This window comes from Trichechus manatus, unplaced genomic scaffold (genome assembly GCF_000243295.1).
Source record: "Trichechus manatus latirostris isolate Lorelei unplaced genomic scaffold, TriManLat1.0 scaffold00007, whole genome shotgun sequence".
Taxonomy (NCBI): Eukaryota; Metazoa; Chordata; class Mammalia; order Sirenia; family Trichechidae; genus Trichechus; species Trichechus manatus.
The window spans coordinates 26,753,104-26,768,126 of record NW_004443943.1 but is presented as its reverse complement, the minus strand read 5'-3'; the positions used below and the strand labels follow the sequence as shown (position 1 = coordinate 26,768,126).

General features: G+C 40.5%; 1 protein-coding gene across 2 annotated transcripts in view; it reads left to right on the top strand.

Annotated features, from left to right (window-relative positions):
* The window catches only part of LOC101340781 (cytochrome P450 2C23-like), a 31,669-nt gene extending 30,982 nt beyond the window's left edge, over nucleotides 1-687 (top strand). For both annotated transcript variants that reach the window (XM_004370027.1, XM_012557869.1), the window contains one exon: nucleotides 506-687. In XM_004370027.1, coding sequence (XP_004370084.1) covers nucleotides 506-687 — 182 coding nt within the window. The remainder of the gene's footprint in view (nucleotides 1-505) is intronic.
* The last annotated feature ends 14,336 nt before the right edge of the window (nucleotides 688-15,023 follow it).

Genomic DNA, 15,023 nt, shown 5'->3' with positions numbered 1-15,023 from the left:
TTGTTAACCAATGTCATAAAACAACATGTGTACTTCTGTTTCATGAGAAACTATTTGTTCTGTAAGCCTTCACCTGAAGTACAATTAAAAAAAATTAAATTAAATTAAAAAAAAATTGTCCATGATATTAAATCTTCTTCCATATAAACATTTTTAGGTTGCATTGTATGATGGGTACACAATGATTTATTTAATCAATCCATTTAGATGGATATCTAGGTTTCACCTAATTCATTAATATCATAAATAATGATACAAGTGATATCTTCATAGATGAATCTCTATTTCCTGTAGATAAATTCCCAGGAGAATCACTGAATTAAGTAGTGTAAATTTCTTAGAGAGTTTTGATACGTATTGCCAAATATCCCTCTAGAAAAACTGTACCAATTTATTTTCCACCAGCAGTTTGTGTGTTCAGCTTTCTGACTGGTATTTTCAATGGTTTTGGGGGCACACTGTATTTGAACATGAAGCAAGCTAATGAGATGTTTCCTCCTTCCAGGAAAACGGGCCTGCGTTGGAGAGAGCCTGGCCCACATGGAGCTATTCCTGTTCTTCACCACCATTATGCAGAACTTCTCCTTGAAGCCCCTAGTTGAGCCAAAGGAACTAAACATCAAACCTCTTGTTACCGGGCTTCTCAACATTCCACCACCTTACAGGTTATGCTTTATTCCTAGATAAAAGAAGAACTTTTATCTTTTAATCATTTGCATTGTAAAAGTAATTGCTTTCCCCTACTAGAAATTTATTTCAAGTCTAACTCTTCACTTTAAATACTGCTTAGGACAGAAATACTACTCACTGAAAACATGATGAACATTTGTTTAAATCTACAAATCCCTTGACAAAAATGACTGGTCTCTGAAAAGCCCAAGTGTACAAACAATACTCTTATACCCTTTAGCATACTTTTAAGACAGAGGTCCCCAAGCTGAGGAAAATTCCACTGCCTCAAGCAGCTTGCTTGGCCTGCCCTGCAACTTTGCACTAGAATCCTAGTTCCATTGCTTTGCCTGCCCAGTAACTGCATTAAAATCCTGGCAATGCTTGAAGTTATATGTAAACCCCATTGCGTCTGCGTAGTATGCTTAAGAATGTTGCTGATGGAACTTGTATGAACTCCCTACTTGTAAACCCCTTAAAAATAACCTTTCCCCTTCCCCTCGAGAAGCAGTCTTGGTGGCTGCCGTCCCGACTGCTTCTTTTCCTTGCACAGTGAAATAAAAGTACCTTTCTAGTCTCTCACTCTGGTCTCTTGTTTGTTGGCCAATGCGAGTCACGCCAATCAGAACCTGGGGCTTCCACCCAGTAACATTTCATAAACCAGCTCCAGTGCAACCAGACCAGGCCCGCAGAAGACCTTGATCAAGGACAATCAGCAAATAGTGGAGCCTTCACTATTTCTATACTTTTGGAGATATGCTAACGTCTGTAGTTTTTAAGACTGACAAATTCGTAGCTTGGCCTGTGTATATTTTGCTATTTCCAATTGAAATCACTTATATGATTTCTGCCACATTCATAAAATAAAACCTTGTTTCCACAATAGATTTCCTTTTTATGTTTGACTTTATTTCAAATCTCAAAAATCCCTTTTTACTGTAAATGAAATCTGTGTGGTATGGGGAATCTTTAAGCAGGATAAGATAGACGAAATTAAATGATAAATTCCACTCACAAACTTCCTCTCCCACCCCTCCTATTTGTAATCATTGTTTTACACAGGACCCAAGAAACCTCCTTGGATAAGAAGTCAAACCATGTCCACAACTAGGATTCACACATACGTAGCTGTATCCTGTTCAAAAAGTGGTGAGGGCAGGGCTAGGGGTTGCAGTGCAAGAGTGCAAGTTGCAAGGAAGGACTGAGCGCCACTAAAAGAACAGGGCCCCAGAAGAGGAGAGTAGCAGCAGCTGCCCCAGCGGTGGCCCAGGGGAGTGCAGAGGACACCAGCTGCTACAAAAGGATGACTCAGATACAACTGTCAAAAGAAACTGAGTCAATAATAAAATTAATCTATTAGATGAGCTTTTTCCGGGCAGAAAATTCATGAATCGGGTAGCACCAAACCACCTGTGGAAAGGTACTCCACCGAGTTATCAGCAGAGATTGAATTATATTGACAAAACGTGAAAGGAAAAGTTTATTTCTGGTTGGCTCATACAGTTTACTAATGAAATGCTGCCAGGATTTCATTAGTCATCAAGGGTGAGAGCAACGTCAGAATCTCATTGGTCAGTGAGGATGGCCTGATTTACAGGAAAGCTAGGCTTAAATTTTAGTAAAGACAAGTTTTAGTGGTGCAACTTGACCGCCAATATAATTTTGTAAACCACACTACTCCATTTTCATTTCATTTAACACAAGCCATCAGCTCAGACTCCAGAGACACTGGGAGCAAAAGAGCTTTAAAACTAGAGCTGAGGTTCTTGAGTTACATGGTGGGAGTTTTGAAATAGCAAATTTTGGATCTAAATGTTGATGTGATTTATTAACATGTAAGTGTTCTCTGTCTTCCTCCCACTCTCATCTTCATTTCCAAGGGGAATTTTGCCTTTTGTCATTTAGATTCTTCACCTTTATGTGCATTCTAAGAAGAGTTTTGAATTTGCCAGCTAGGTTCTGTTAAAAAAAATAATCAAAACTCACAGAGATTGAAACATATGGTTTATTCTGAGCAGTTATTCTATATGCATATAGAGAGACCATTTTGATTTTTTATAAAAAAGCATATGGCTCCAGGTAGGCTAGTTACAATGAAGTTTATAAAGAGAAGAGGCGGGAGAAGAATAGAAGATCAACAATTAGCTAATCTTAACATGATTGATTGAACCCTGCTCCCCCCTTTTACTGAGATCAACTGATAACAAGTTACTAGGTGGTTTCTGGTCTGGCTGCTGAAATTTTTTTTTTAACTGCGCTTTAAGTGAAAGTTTACAATTCAAGTTAGTTTCTCATACAAAAGTTTATACACACATTGTTATGTGACCTTAGTTGCTCTCCCTATACTGTGACAGCACACTCCTCCTTTCCACCCCAAATTTCCCATGTTCATTCAACCAGCTCCTGACCCTTTCTGCCTTCTCATCTTGCCTGCAGACAGGAGCTGCCCGTTTAGTCTCATGTATCTACTTGAGCTAAAAAGCACACTCTTCAGAAGTATCATTTTATGTCCCATAGTCCAGTCTAATCTTTGTCTAAAGAGTTGGCCTCGGGAATGGTTTTAGTTTTGGACTAGCAGAGACTCCCAGGGCCATGTCTTCCAGGGTCTCTCCAGTCTCAGTCAAACCATTAAGTCTGGTCTTTTTACAAGAATTTGAGTTCTGCACCCTACTTTTCTCCTGTTTCATCAGGGACTCTGTTGTGTTCCCTGTCACGGCGATCATTGGTGATAGACAGGCACCATCTAGTTCTTCTGGTCTCAGGCTGATGGAGTCTCTGGTTTATGTGACCCTTTCTTTCTCTTGGGCTAATATTTTCCTTGTGTCTTTGGTGTTCTTCATTCTCCTTTGCGCCAGGTGGATTGGGACCAACTTGATGCATCTTAGATGGCCACTTGCTAGCTTTTAAGACCCCATATGCCACTCACCAAAGTGGGATGCAGAACATTTTCTTAAATAAACTTTGTTATGCCAATTGACCTAGATGTCCCCTGAAACCACGGTCCCCAGACTCCCGCCCCTGCTACAATGTCCCTCAAAGTGTTTGGTTGTATTCAGGAAACTTCTAAGCTTTTGGTTTAGTCCAGCTGTGCTGGCTTCCCCTGTAGTGTTTGTTGTTCTTCCCTTCACCTAAGATAATTCTTGTCTACTATCTAGTTGGTGAATACCCCTCTCCCTCCCTCCCCGCCCTCGTAACCATCAAAGAATGTTTTCTTCTGTGTTTAAACCTTTTCTTGAGTTTTTGTAATAGTGGTATTATACTATATTTGTCCTTCGGTGACTGACTGAATTCACTCAGCGTAATGCCCTCCAAATTCTTCCATGTTATGATGTTTCATGGATTCATCATTGTTCTTTATCGCTGTGTAGTATTCCATTGTGTGAATATACCATAATTTGTGTATCCATTCATCCGTTGTGGGCACCTAGGTTATTTCCATCTTTTTGCTATCGTGAACAGTGCTGCAATGAACATAGGTGTACATATATCTATTTGTGTGACGGCTCTCATTTCTCTAGGATATATTCCAAGGAGTGGGATTGATGGATCGTATGGTGCTTCTATTTCTAGCTTTTTAAGGAAGTGCGAAATTGATTTCCAAAGTGGTTGTACCATTTTACATTCCCACCAACAGTGTATAAGTGTTCCAGTCTCTCCACAACCTCTCCAACTTTTATTATTTTGTGTTTTTTGAAATAATGCTAGCCTTGTTGGGGTGAGATGGTATCTCATTGTAGTTTTGATTTCCATTTCTCTAATGACTAATGATCGTGAGCATTTCCTTATGTTAGCCGCCTGAATGTCTTCTTTGGTGAAGTGCCTGTTCACATCCTTTGCCCATTTTTCAATTGGGTTATTTGTCTTTTTGTTGTTGAGGTCTTGCAGTATCTTGTAGATTTTAGAGATTAGACACTGATCGGATTTGTCGTAGCCACAATTTTTTTCCCAGTCTGTAGGTTGTCTTTTTACTCCTTTGGTGAAGTCTTTCGATGAGCATAACTGTTTGATTTTTAGAAGCTCCCAGTTATCTAGTTTCTCTTCTGGTGTTTGTGCATTGTTACTTATGTTTTGTATTCTGTTTACGCCATGTATTAGGGCTCCTAGCATTGTCCCTATTTTTTCTTCCATGATCTTTATTGTATTAGATTTTATATTTAGGTCTTCGATCCATTTTGAGTTAGTTTTTGTGCATGGTGTGAGGTATGGGTCTTGTTTCAGTTTTTTTGCAGATGGATATCCAGTTATGCCATCACAATTTGTTAAAGAAACTGTCTTTTCCCCCATTTAACAGACTTTGGACCTTTGTCAAATATCAGCTGCTCATAGGTGGATGAATTACATCTGGATTCTCAATTCTGTTCCATTGGTCTATGTATCTGTTGTTGTACCAGTACCAAGCTGTTTTGACTACTGTGGCGGTATAATAGGTTCTAAAATCAGGTAGTGTGAGGCTTCCCACTTTGTTCTTCTTCTTCAGTAATGCTTTACTTATCTGGGACCTCTTCCCTTTCCATATAAAGTTGGTGATTTGTTTCTCCATCTCATTAAAAAATACCATTGGAATTTGGATTGGGATTGCATTGTATCTGTAGATCACTTTGGGTAGAATTGACATTTTCACAACATTGGGTCTTCTATCCATGCTGGCTGCTAAAAATTTGACCCTCCACCCATCTACAGCCATGAGACCTTTTCAAATTTAAATTAAGTAAACCCACTGTCTTTTTTATTAAATCATGAGGTAATGGTTTTCTTATGTATGCTGAGCAAATAATCCGAGAAGCTGGACTATATGAAGAAGAACTCAGCATCAGGATTGGAGGAAGACTCATTAACAACCTGTGTTATGCAGATGACACAACCTTGTTTGCTGAAAGAGAAGAGGACTTGAAGCACTTACTGATGAAGCTCAATAACCACAACCTTCAGCATGAATTACACTTCAACATAAAGAAAACAAAAATCCTCACAACTGGACCAATAAGCAACATCATGATAAATGGAGAAAAGATTGAAGTTGTCGAGGATTTCATTTTACTTGGACCCCCAATCAACACCCATGGAAGCAGCAGTCAAGAAATCAAAAGACACATTGCATTGGGCCAATCTGCTGCAAAAGACCTCTTTCAAGTGTTGAAAGTGAAAGATGTCACTTTGAAGACTAAGGTGCGCCTGACCCAAGCCATCATATTTTCAATCACATCATATGCATGGAAAAGCTGGACAGTGAATAAGGAAGACCAAAGAAGAATTGACACCTTTGTATTGTGGTGTTGGTGAAGAATATTGAATATACCATGGACTGCCAAAAGAATGAACAAATCTATCTTGGAAGAAGAACAACCTGAGTGCTCCCTAGAAGCAAGGATGACAAGACTATGTCTTACATACTGTCTTAGTCATCTAGTGCTGCTGTAACAGAAATACCACGAGTGGATGGCTTTTAACAAACAGAAATTTATTCTCTCACAGTCTAGTAGACTACAAGTCCAAATTCAAGGCATCAGCTCCAGAAGAAGGCTTTCTATCTCTGTTGGCTCTGGAAGAAGATCCTTGTGATGCATCAGTCTTCCCTTGGTCTGGGAGCATCTCGGCACAGGAACCTCAGGTCCAAAGGATGCACTCTTCTCCCAGTAGTTCTTTCTTGGTGGTATAAGGTTCCCATGTGTCTCTGCTCACTTCTCTCTTTTATATCTCAAAAGAGATTGGATTAAGACACTATCTAATCCTGTAAACCTTATCAGTATAACCTCATCATAGTGATAGAGTTTACAATACATAAGGAAATCACATCAGATTTACAAAATGGTACACAATCGTACAATACTGGGAATCATGACCCAGCCAAGTTGACAGATATTTTTTAGGGACAGAATTCAATCCATGACACATACTTTGGACATGTTGTCAGGAGGGATCATTCCCTGGAGAAGGACATCATGCTTGCTAAAGTACAGGGTCATGGAAAAAGAGGAATACCCTCAATGAGATGGACTGACACAGTGGCTGCAACAAAGGGCTCAAGCATAACGATTATGGGCATGGCGCAGGACCGGCAGTGTTTTGTTCTGTTGTACGTAAGGTCACTATGAGTCGGAACCAACTATATGGCACCTAACAACAACAACACTGTTTTCTAGCAGAAAAAGACAAATTTACATTGTTGTAGAGCAGCTTGTGTGGTAGGGGGAGTCAGTGCTTTTGCAGTTTGGGTCAGGCTTTTATGTGGTCAATATTTGGTCTTGTGGGTAAGAAAAAAACTTAAAATCAAAGTAAGATGTTTGTTATTAATTTTTCTCTTTGACAGTTCTCTCTGACAGGATGTGTGGAGCCCTGTGGCACAGTAGTTCACAGCTCAGCTGCTAACCAAAAGGTTAGCGTTCGAATCCACCAGCCGCTTCTTGGAAACCCTATGGGGCAGTTCCACTCTGTCCTATAGAGTTGCTCTGAATCGGAATCGACTAGAGGGCAATGGGTTTGGTTTTTGGTTTTGACTTGGGATGTAGTTTAAGGATAGCTTAAACTACATGATGAAAAGCTGAAAGATAAGGGAAGAAGGATCAAAAGGAGATGTGCAGGCAGCCCAAAAACAAAGACGAGAAGGCAGGAAGGGACAGGAAAACTGGATGAATGGAAAAGGGAAACTGGGGTGGAGAAGGGAGCATGTTGACACATTGCGGGGTTGGCAACCAATGTCACAAAACAATTTGTGTATTAACTGTCCAATGAGAAACTCTGTAAACTTTCACCTAAATCACACACACCAAAAAAAGATGTGTAACAGGGTGATGACTGCGGGAAAGGATTGATTTGGCTTGGTTACTTTTGAGGACAGGGAACTTACAAGTGAGAAATGCTAGGGAAGCTGCTGAGAGAAAGGAAATTGAGAAGGAAAGGGAAGGGTATTGAGAGGAATGTGGCGGTGTTCCAATGTTCTTTAAAAGGCAGTGTGATGGTTAAGATTGTGTGTCAACTTGGCTGGGCCATGATTCTCAGTGTTTATATGTGATCACTCCCATGATTTAATCTGCTGTGAGTAGCCAATCAGTTGAAAGGAGTTTCCTTGGAGGTGTGGCCTGCATTCGAATATAAGCAGACATTCTGGCTTTTTGCTTGCTCTGGATCCTGCAGCTGCCTCCTGTTCATCTGACTTCTGGATCTTGGGATTTGAGCTATCAGCTTATCTGCTAATCTTGGGATTCATCAATATTCACACGCTGTGAGCAAGAGCCCTGCTTTCCAACCTGCCAATCTTGGGTTTGCCAGCCCCTGCAATATGCGAATCAAGAGAAGCCTCTATCCTAATCCACGGATTTCAGACTTTCCAGCCTCTACAATCCCGTGAGCTATTTCTTTGATATAAATCTCTCTATATATATATTTATATGCTTTACTGGTTTTGCTTCTCTAGAGAACCCAGCCTAAGACAGGCAGAAATAAAGTATGGAGTTCCTTTTGAATTACTTTTGGCAGTGATTTAGGAAATAATATTGGAATAATTATTTCCTGTTCTTGAGCATAGAGAATGTGAGCCAGCTGGAGCTGGGCTCACAAGGACTCACAAGGACACATCAACTGGGCCCTGAGACACAAAAACAATAGCCAGAGCAATCTTGGAAAATATCTTTTAGAGAACATTTCACCTAAAACCATCAAATAGAACACAAGAGTTTCCACTCTTATCTTTTTCTATTAGCATTTAGTGAATAGAAAATTTGTTGGACCAAAGAAGACCCTCCTTAATGAAACCCGTACCAATGATTGTTAAGAAAGACAATTCAAAACGTAGGATCACAGTTTCTAGCCAATCTGTGAAAGGGTGAAACTTTCAGTGGTTTTGCCCATTTTGTAATGTTAATATATACTAGTCATTCTGTAATGTCCCTTGGACTCAGGCAGACAGGACTCTAACAGCATGTTTATTTTTCCATTCTTGCCTATTCTGTAATTTCCTTGGACTTGGGCAGACATGGCTCTAGCAGCATGATCGTCGATTTTCCCATTCTTGCTTATTCTGTAATATTTCCTTGGACTTGGGTGGACATGGCTGTAGCAGCGTGCTTGTCCATTTTCCCACTCTTGCTTGTTCTGTAATTTCCTTGGATTTGGGCGGACGTGGCTCCAGCAGCTTATCTGATTTTCCACTTTTGCCTCTTTGAATATATGCCAAAAAAATTTTTCTTTTTGCTTTGCTAAACTTTGTGATGCTTTTTCCCTACAACAGCAGCCGGACGATACTCTTCACATGGTCTCTCATCAGAGACTAAGCCACATGAGGCCAGCTCCAGGATTTACATAGCCCACAGGCTAGTATAAACGGAAAGTTTCAAATGGAGGCCCTCGTGTCAAGACATAAGAAAGGCAGAATCAGCATGCATTCCCAGAGAGCAAAAGGGCACAATGTGAACAATTTGTTCCTGGAAACAAGGTGTTTATGGCTCCAATCATGTATAACTGAACCAGCTGGTGCCATTCACCAGGGAGTATCGTCACTCCCTCCTAGCCGAATGGCTGACCTTTACCTATCAAAGGACTTTGAAGCTGAAGCTGATTTATCTGTAATCAGTCATTAACCCCCTACCTTTCCTTTGTTCTCTCTGTATATAAACCAGGGCTCCGAACCTTTTTGGTTCAGCATCGAACCCCTGCTGAGAATTTGCATTTCCACCTCAGATATACTGAATCAGAATCTACAATTTAAGAAGATTCCCCAGGTTATTCTTATGAATAATCAATTTTGAGAACTACTGCTCTACTGGTGGCTCTCAGAATTGTTCCCTAACCAGCAGCATTAGTATTGCCTGGAACTTGTTAGAAATACAAATTCTCAGCAGGGGTTTGAACCAGAATGAACCAGTTCAAAGCTCTGATAAAAATCCCCCACTACCCTAAAGGATGGAGTGCTTTGTATTTTTGCTTATCCCTGCCCAGCTCGAGCTAAATTATTCCTCATTAAACTCCTTTTTCTTTCACTCTTAACAGAGTGCGAGATTTTCTTCTTTGATACTGTTGACATCTGGAACCATCTGGATTACAGATCTAATTGTCCATTTGTACACTGTTGAGAGGAAATTGAAGAAATATCACTTTTTTTGAGCAAGTCTCTTAATATTTCCCAAACTTGATTTTCTCATCCATGAAATGGAGATCATAACACTCACTTTCAGAGTGATTATGAAGATTAATTGAGGTAATATTAAAGCAATGCAACACTGTTATCAAAAGATGTGTAATAGTGCATTAAAATGGAACTCTCTGAACCAGTTTCAGCTGAGGCTCCCAGGCTATAAGTGCCAAATACAACCACATTTTAAAACAGGGTGCTAGACCACCATCAGGACTTGCAAAGGAGGTAACCAAAAGTAAGTTCTACAACCCTTGGCCTCTCATCCATCTGGAGGATATCATAAGGTTGAAGTCAAGGAAGAGCATTTCTTAGGAGTGAGTTGTCAGAGTTTTGTGTGTTTCCCTGTGCTCACTAAAGAGGATAGAAGAAGATGCTTCCCCTTCATAGCAGGTCATAGAAGAGAACTATTTGGGGAGTGTCATGGATTGAATTGTGTCCCCCAAAAATATGTGTATCAATTTGCCTGGGCCATGATTCCCAGTACTGTGTGATTGTCCACCATTTTGCCATCTGGTGTGATTTTCCTATGTGTTGTAAATCCTCTCTCTACGATGTTACTGAGACAGGATTAGTGGCAGTTATGTTAACGAAGCAGGACATAATCTATGAGATTAGGTTGTGTCTTAAATCAATTTCTTTTGAGATATAAAAGAGATAAGTGAGCAGAGAGACAGGGAGAACTCATACCTCCAAGAAAGCAGCACTGGGAACATAGCGTGTCCTTTGGACCTGGGGTCCCTGCTCTGAGAAGCTCTTGGACCAGGGGAAGATTGATGACAAGGACCTTCCCCCAGAGCCGACAGAAAGAGAAAGCCTTCCCCTGGAGATGATGCCCTGAATTCAGACTTCTAGCCTTCTAGACTGTGAGAGAATAAATTTATCTTTGTTAAAGCCATCCACTTGTGGTATTTCTGTTATAGCAACACTAGATAACTAAGACAGAGAGCTTGACAGGTGTTCCTAGGATTTGGGGTAACACCATGTGCTAGATTTGATATATTCCTAGGAAAGTCTGAAGGTGAGACGCAATGGCTGGAGCTGTTTTGGGAATAACCTATTGTTGTTAGGTGCCGTTGAGTACATTCTGACTCATGGCAACCCTATATGTACCACAGAACGAAAGACTACCCAATCCTGTGCTATCCTCACAATCATTGTTACATTTGAATTCGTTGTAGCAGCCACCATGTCAATCCATCATGTTGAGATCTTCCTCTTTTTCGCTGACCCTCTCCTTTACAAAGCATGATGTCCTTTTCTTTATGTTGAGGGGTAATCCATATTGAAGGCTGGGAATGGCCTACACTCCTAGAATTCAGAGGATCAAAGGATGTGTGAGTGTTTCCCATGGATAAAATGTTAGCTATATGGGGGAGAGACATTTTAAAGGAATTCTGTCCAAGAGAACAGCACCTAGCTTTGGATTGTGGGGATGGTTGGAACCTCTTGTGTTAACAATACCAAAAACTATTCCTGTTGAGTCGATTCCGACTCATAGTGACTCTATTGGACAGAGTAAAACTGCCCCACAAGGTTTCCAAGGCTGTAAATCTCTGTGGAAACAGACTGCCACATCTTTCTCCTGTGGAGTGGCTGATGGGTTCATACTGCAAACCTTTAGGTAAGCAGCCAAGTGTTTGAACCACTGTGCCACCAGGGCTCCATGTGATCACAATGTAGTTATTGTTAGGTGCCCTAGAGTCGATTCCGACTGACTTATAGCGACCCTGTATACAACACAATGAAACACTGCCCAGTCCTGCCCCCCAATCATTACTATGTTTGAGCCCATTGTAGCAGCCACCGTGTCAATCCATCTTGTCAAGTTTCTTCCTCTCTTTCACTGACCCTCTGCTTTACCAAGCATGATGTCATTCTCCAGGCACTGGTCCCTCCTAATAACATGTACAAAGTACGTGAGACAAAGTCTCGCCATCCTTGTTTCTAAGGAACATTCTGGGTGTACTTCTTCCAAGACAGATTTGCTCGTTCTTCTGGAAGTTCATGGTATATTCAATATTCTTCACCAACACCATAATTCAAAGGCATCAATTCTTCTTTGGTCTTCTTTATTCATTGCCCAGCTTCGCATGCATATGAGGTGATTGAAAATACCATGGCTGGGTCAGGCCCACCTTAGTCCTCAAAGTGTCATCTTTGCTTTCTAGCACTTTAAAGAGGTCTTTTTCAGCAGATTTGCCCAATGTAATGTGTCGTTTGATTTCTTTTTTATTTTATTGTACTTTAAGTGAAAGTTTACAATTCAAGGTAGTCTCTCATACAAAAATTTATGCATACATTGTTATGCGACCCTAATTGCTCTCCCTATACTGTGCAGCACATTCCTCCTTTCTATCCCTGATATCCTGTGTCCATTCAACCAGCTCCTGAACCTCTCTGCCTTCTCATCTCATGTCCGGACAGGAGCAGCCCATTTAGTCTCATGTATCTACTTGAGCTAAGAAGCACACTCTTCACGAGTGTCATTTTATGTCCCATAGTCCATTTCTAATCTTTGACTGAAGAGTTGGCCTTGGGAATGGTTTTAGTGCTGAGTTGACAGAGAGTCCAGGGCCATGCTTTCTGGGGTTCCTCCAGTCTCAGTCAGACCATTAAGTCTGGTCTTTTAGCTAGAATTTCAGTTCTACACCCCACTTTTCTCCTGCTCCAACAGGGACTCTCTGTTGTGTGCCCTGTCATCGTTTGATTTCTTGACTCCTGCTTCCATGGGCATTGACTGTGGATCCAAGTAAAATGAAATCCTTGACAACTTCAATATTTTCTCTGTTTATCATGACACTGCTTATTGGTCTATGTATGAAGATTTTTGTTTTCTTTATGTTGAAGTGTAATCCATACTGAAGGCTGTGGTCTTTGATCTTCATCAGTAAGTGCTTCAAGTCCTCTTCACTTTCAGCAAGCAAGGGTGTTTCATTTGCATATCACAGGTTGTCCCTCTAATTAATTAATTAGAGTCCCTCTAATCCTGATGCCACATTCTTCTTCATATTGTCCAGTTTCTTGGATTATTTGCTCAACATACAGATTGAATAACTATGATGAAATGATACAACCCTGACACACACCTTTTCTGATTTTAAACCACGCAGTATCCCCTTGTTCTGTTCGAATGACTGCCTCTTGGTCTGTGTATAGGTTCTTCATGAGCACAATTAAGTGTTCTGGAATTCCCATTCTTCACAATGTTATCCATAATTTGTTATGATTCACACAGTCGAATGCCTTTGCCTAGTCAGTAAAACACAGGCAAACATCTCTCTGGTATTCTCCGCTTTCAGCCAAAATTCATCTGACATCAGCAATGATATCCCCCATTCCATGTCCTCTTCTGAATCCAGCTTGAATTTCTGGCAGTTCCCTGTCGATGTACTGCTGCAGCCATTTTTTAATTATCTTTAGCAAGATTTTACTTGCTTGTGATATTAATGATAATGTTTGACAATTTCCACATTCTGTCGGATCACCTTTCTTTGGAATGGGCACAAATATGGATCTCTTCCAATTGGTTGGCCAGGTAGCTGTCTTCCAAATTTCTTGGCATAGAAAAGTGAGCACTTCCTGATTTTCATCAATATCTCAATTGATATTCCATCAATTCCTGGAGCCTTGTTTTTCTCCAATGCCTTCAGTGCAGCTCAGAGTTCTTCCTTCAGTACCTTCAGTTCTTGATGATATGCTACTTCCTGAAATGGTTGAACATCAACCAGTTCTTAATGGTACAAGGACTCCATGTATTCCTTCTATCTGCTTTCGATGCTTCCTGCGTTGTTCAATATTATGCCCATAGAATCCTTTAGTACTGTAACTCGAGGCTTGAATTTTTTCTTCAGTTCTTTAAGCTTGAGAAATGCCGAGTGTGTTCTTTGCTTTTAGCTTTCTAACTCCAGATCTTTGCACATTTCATATTATAATACTTTACTTTGTCTTCTTGAGCCACCCTTTGAAATCTTCTGTTCAGCTCTTTTACTTCAACATTTCTTCCATTCACTTTAGCTACTCTGCGTTCAAGAGCAAGTTTCAGAGTCTCTTCTGACATCCATTTTGATCTTTTCTTTTTTTTAATGACTTTTCTCTTTCTTCATGTATAATGTTTTTGATGTCATCCCACAACTCTCCTGGTCTTTTGTCATTAATGTTCAATGTGCCTAATCTATTATTGATATGGTCTCTAAATTCAGGTGGGATATACGCTAAAGGTTGTGCTTTGGCTCTCATGGACTTGTTTAATTTTCTTCAGCTTCAACTTGAACTTGCATGTGAGCAATTGGTGGTCTGTTTTGCAGTCAGCCCCTGGCCTTGTTCTGACTGATGATATTGAGCTTCTCCATCATCTCTTTCCGTAGATGTAGTCAATCTGATTCCTGTGTATTCCATCTTGTAGTCGCCCAAGTGTATAGTTGCCATTTATGTTGTTGACAAAAGAGGTATTTGCAGTAAATAAGTCATTGGTCTTGCAAAATTCTACCATGTAATCTCCAGTGTAGTTACTATCACCAAGGCTATAATTTCTAATACAGATCCTTCTTCTTTGTTAACGATAGCTAGGGTACAAAGAGTCTCATAGCCTCTTAGTTGTCAATCAGACTCCAACAAAGAAAGTCTGTGTGGAATGAACCATCAGAAAACATGGCCTAACCATGGCCTCCACTAGCCTGAGACCAGAAGAACTAGATAGTACCCAGCTACCGCTACTGACTGCTCTGACTGGGACGACGAAAATAGGTCATGGACAGAATAAGAGAGAAATGTAGGACAAAATTCAAACTCATAAATAAGACCAGACTGACTGGTCTGATCGAGACTGGTAGAACCTCCGAGACTATGGCCGTTAAACACCCTTCAAACTTGGAAATGAAATGACTAACGGAGACTATATCCATATAATAGACAGGCCTATAAAATGAACAATAACACCAGTGAGGAATGTATACTTCAGAGCAATCAGCTATATGAGGCCTAAAGGACAGCATATGGCCAAAAGCAAAGTTTAGAAGGACAGTAGGGGCAGGAAAGCTGGGTTAATGGACATGGGGAACCCAGAGCTGAAGTGGGGAGAGTGCTGACACATTCAGGGGCTTGCAACCAATGTCACAAAACAAGCTGGGTATAAATTGTTGAATGGGAAACTCATTTGCTCTATAAACTTTAAATGACAATAAAATGTTCAAAAAAAAAAACTTGGACTGAAGGAGACATCACCCGCCAT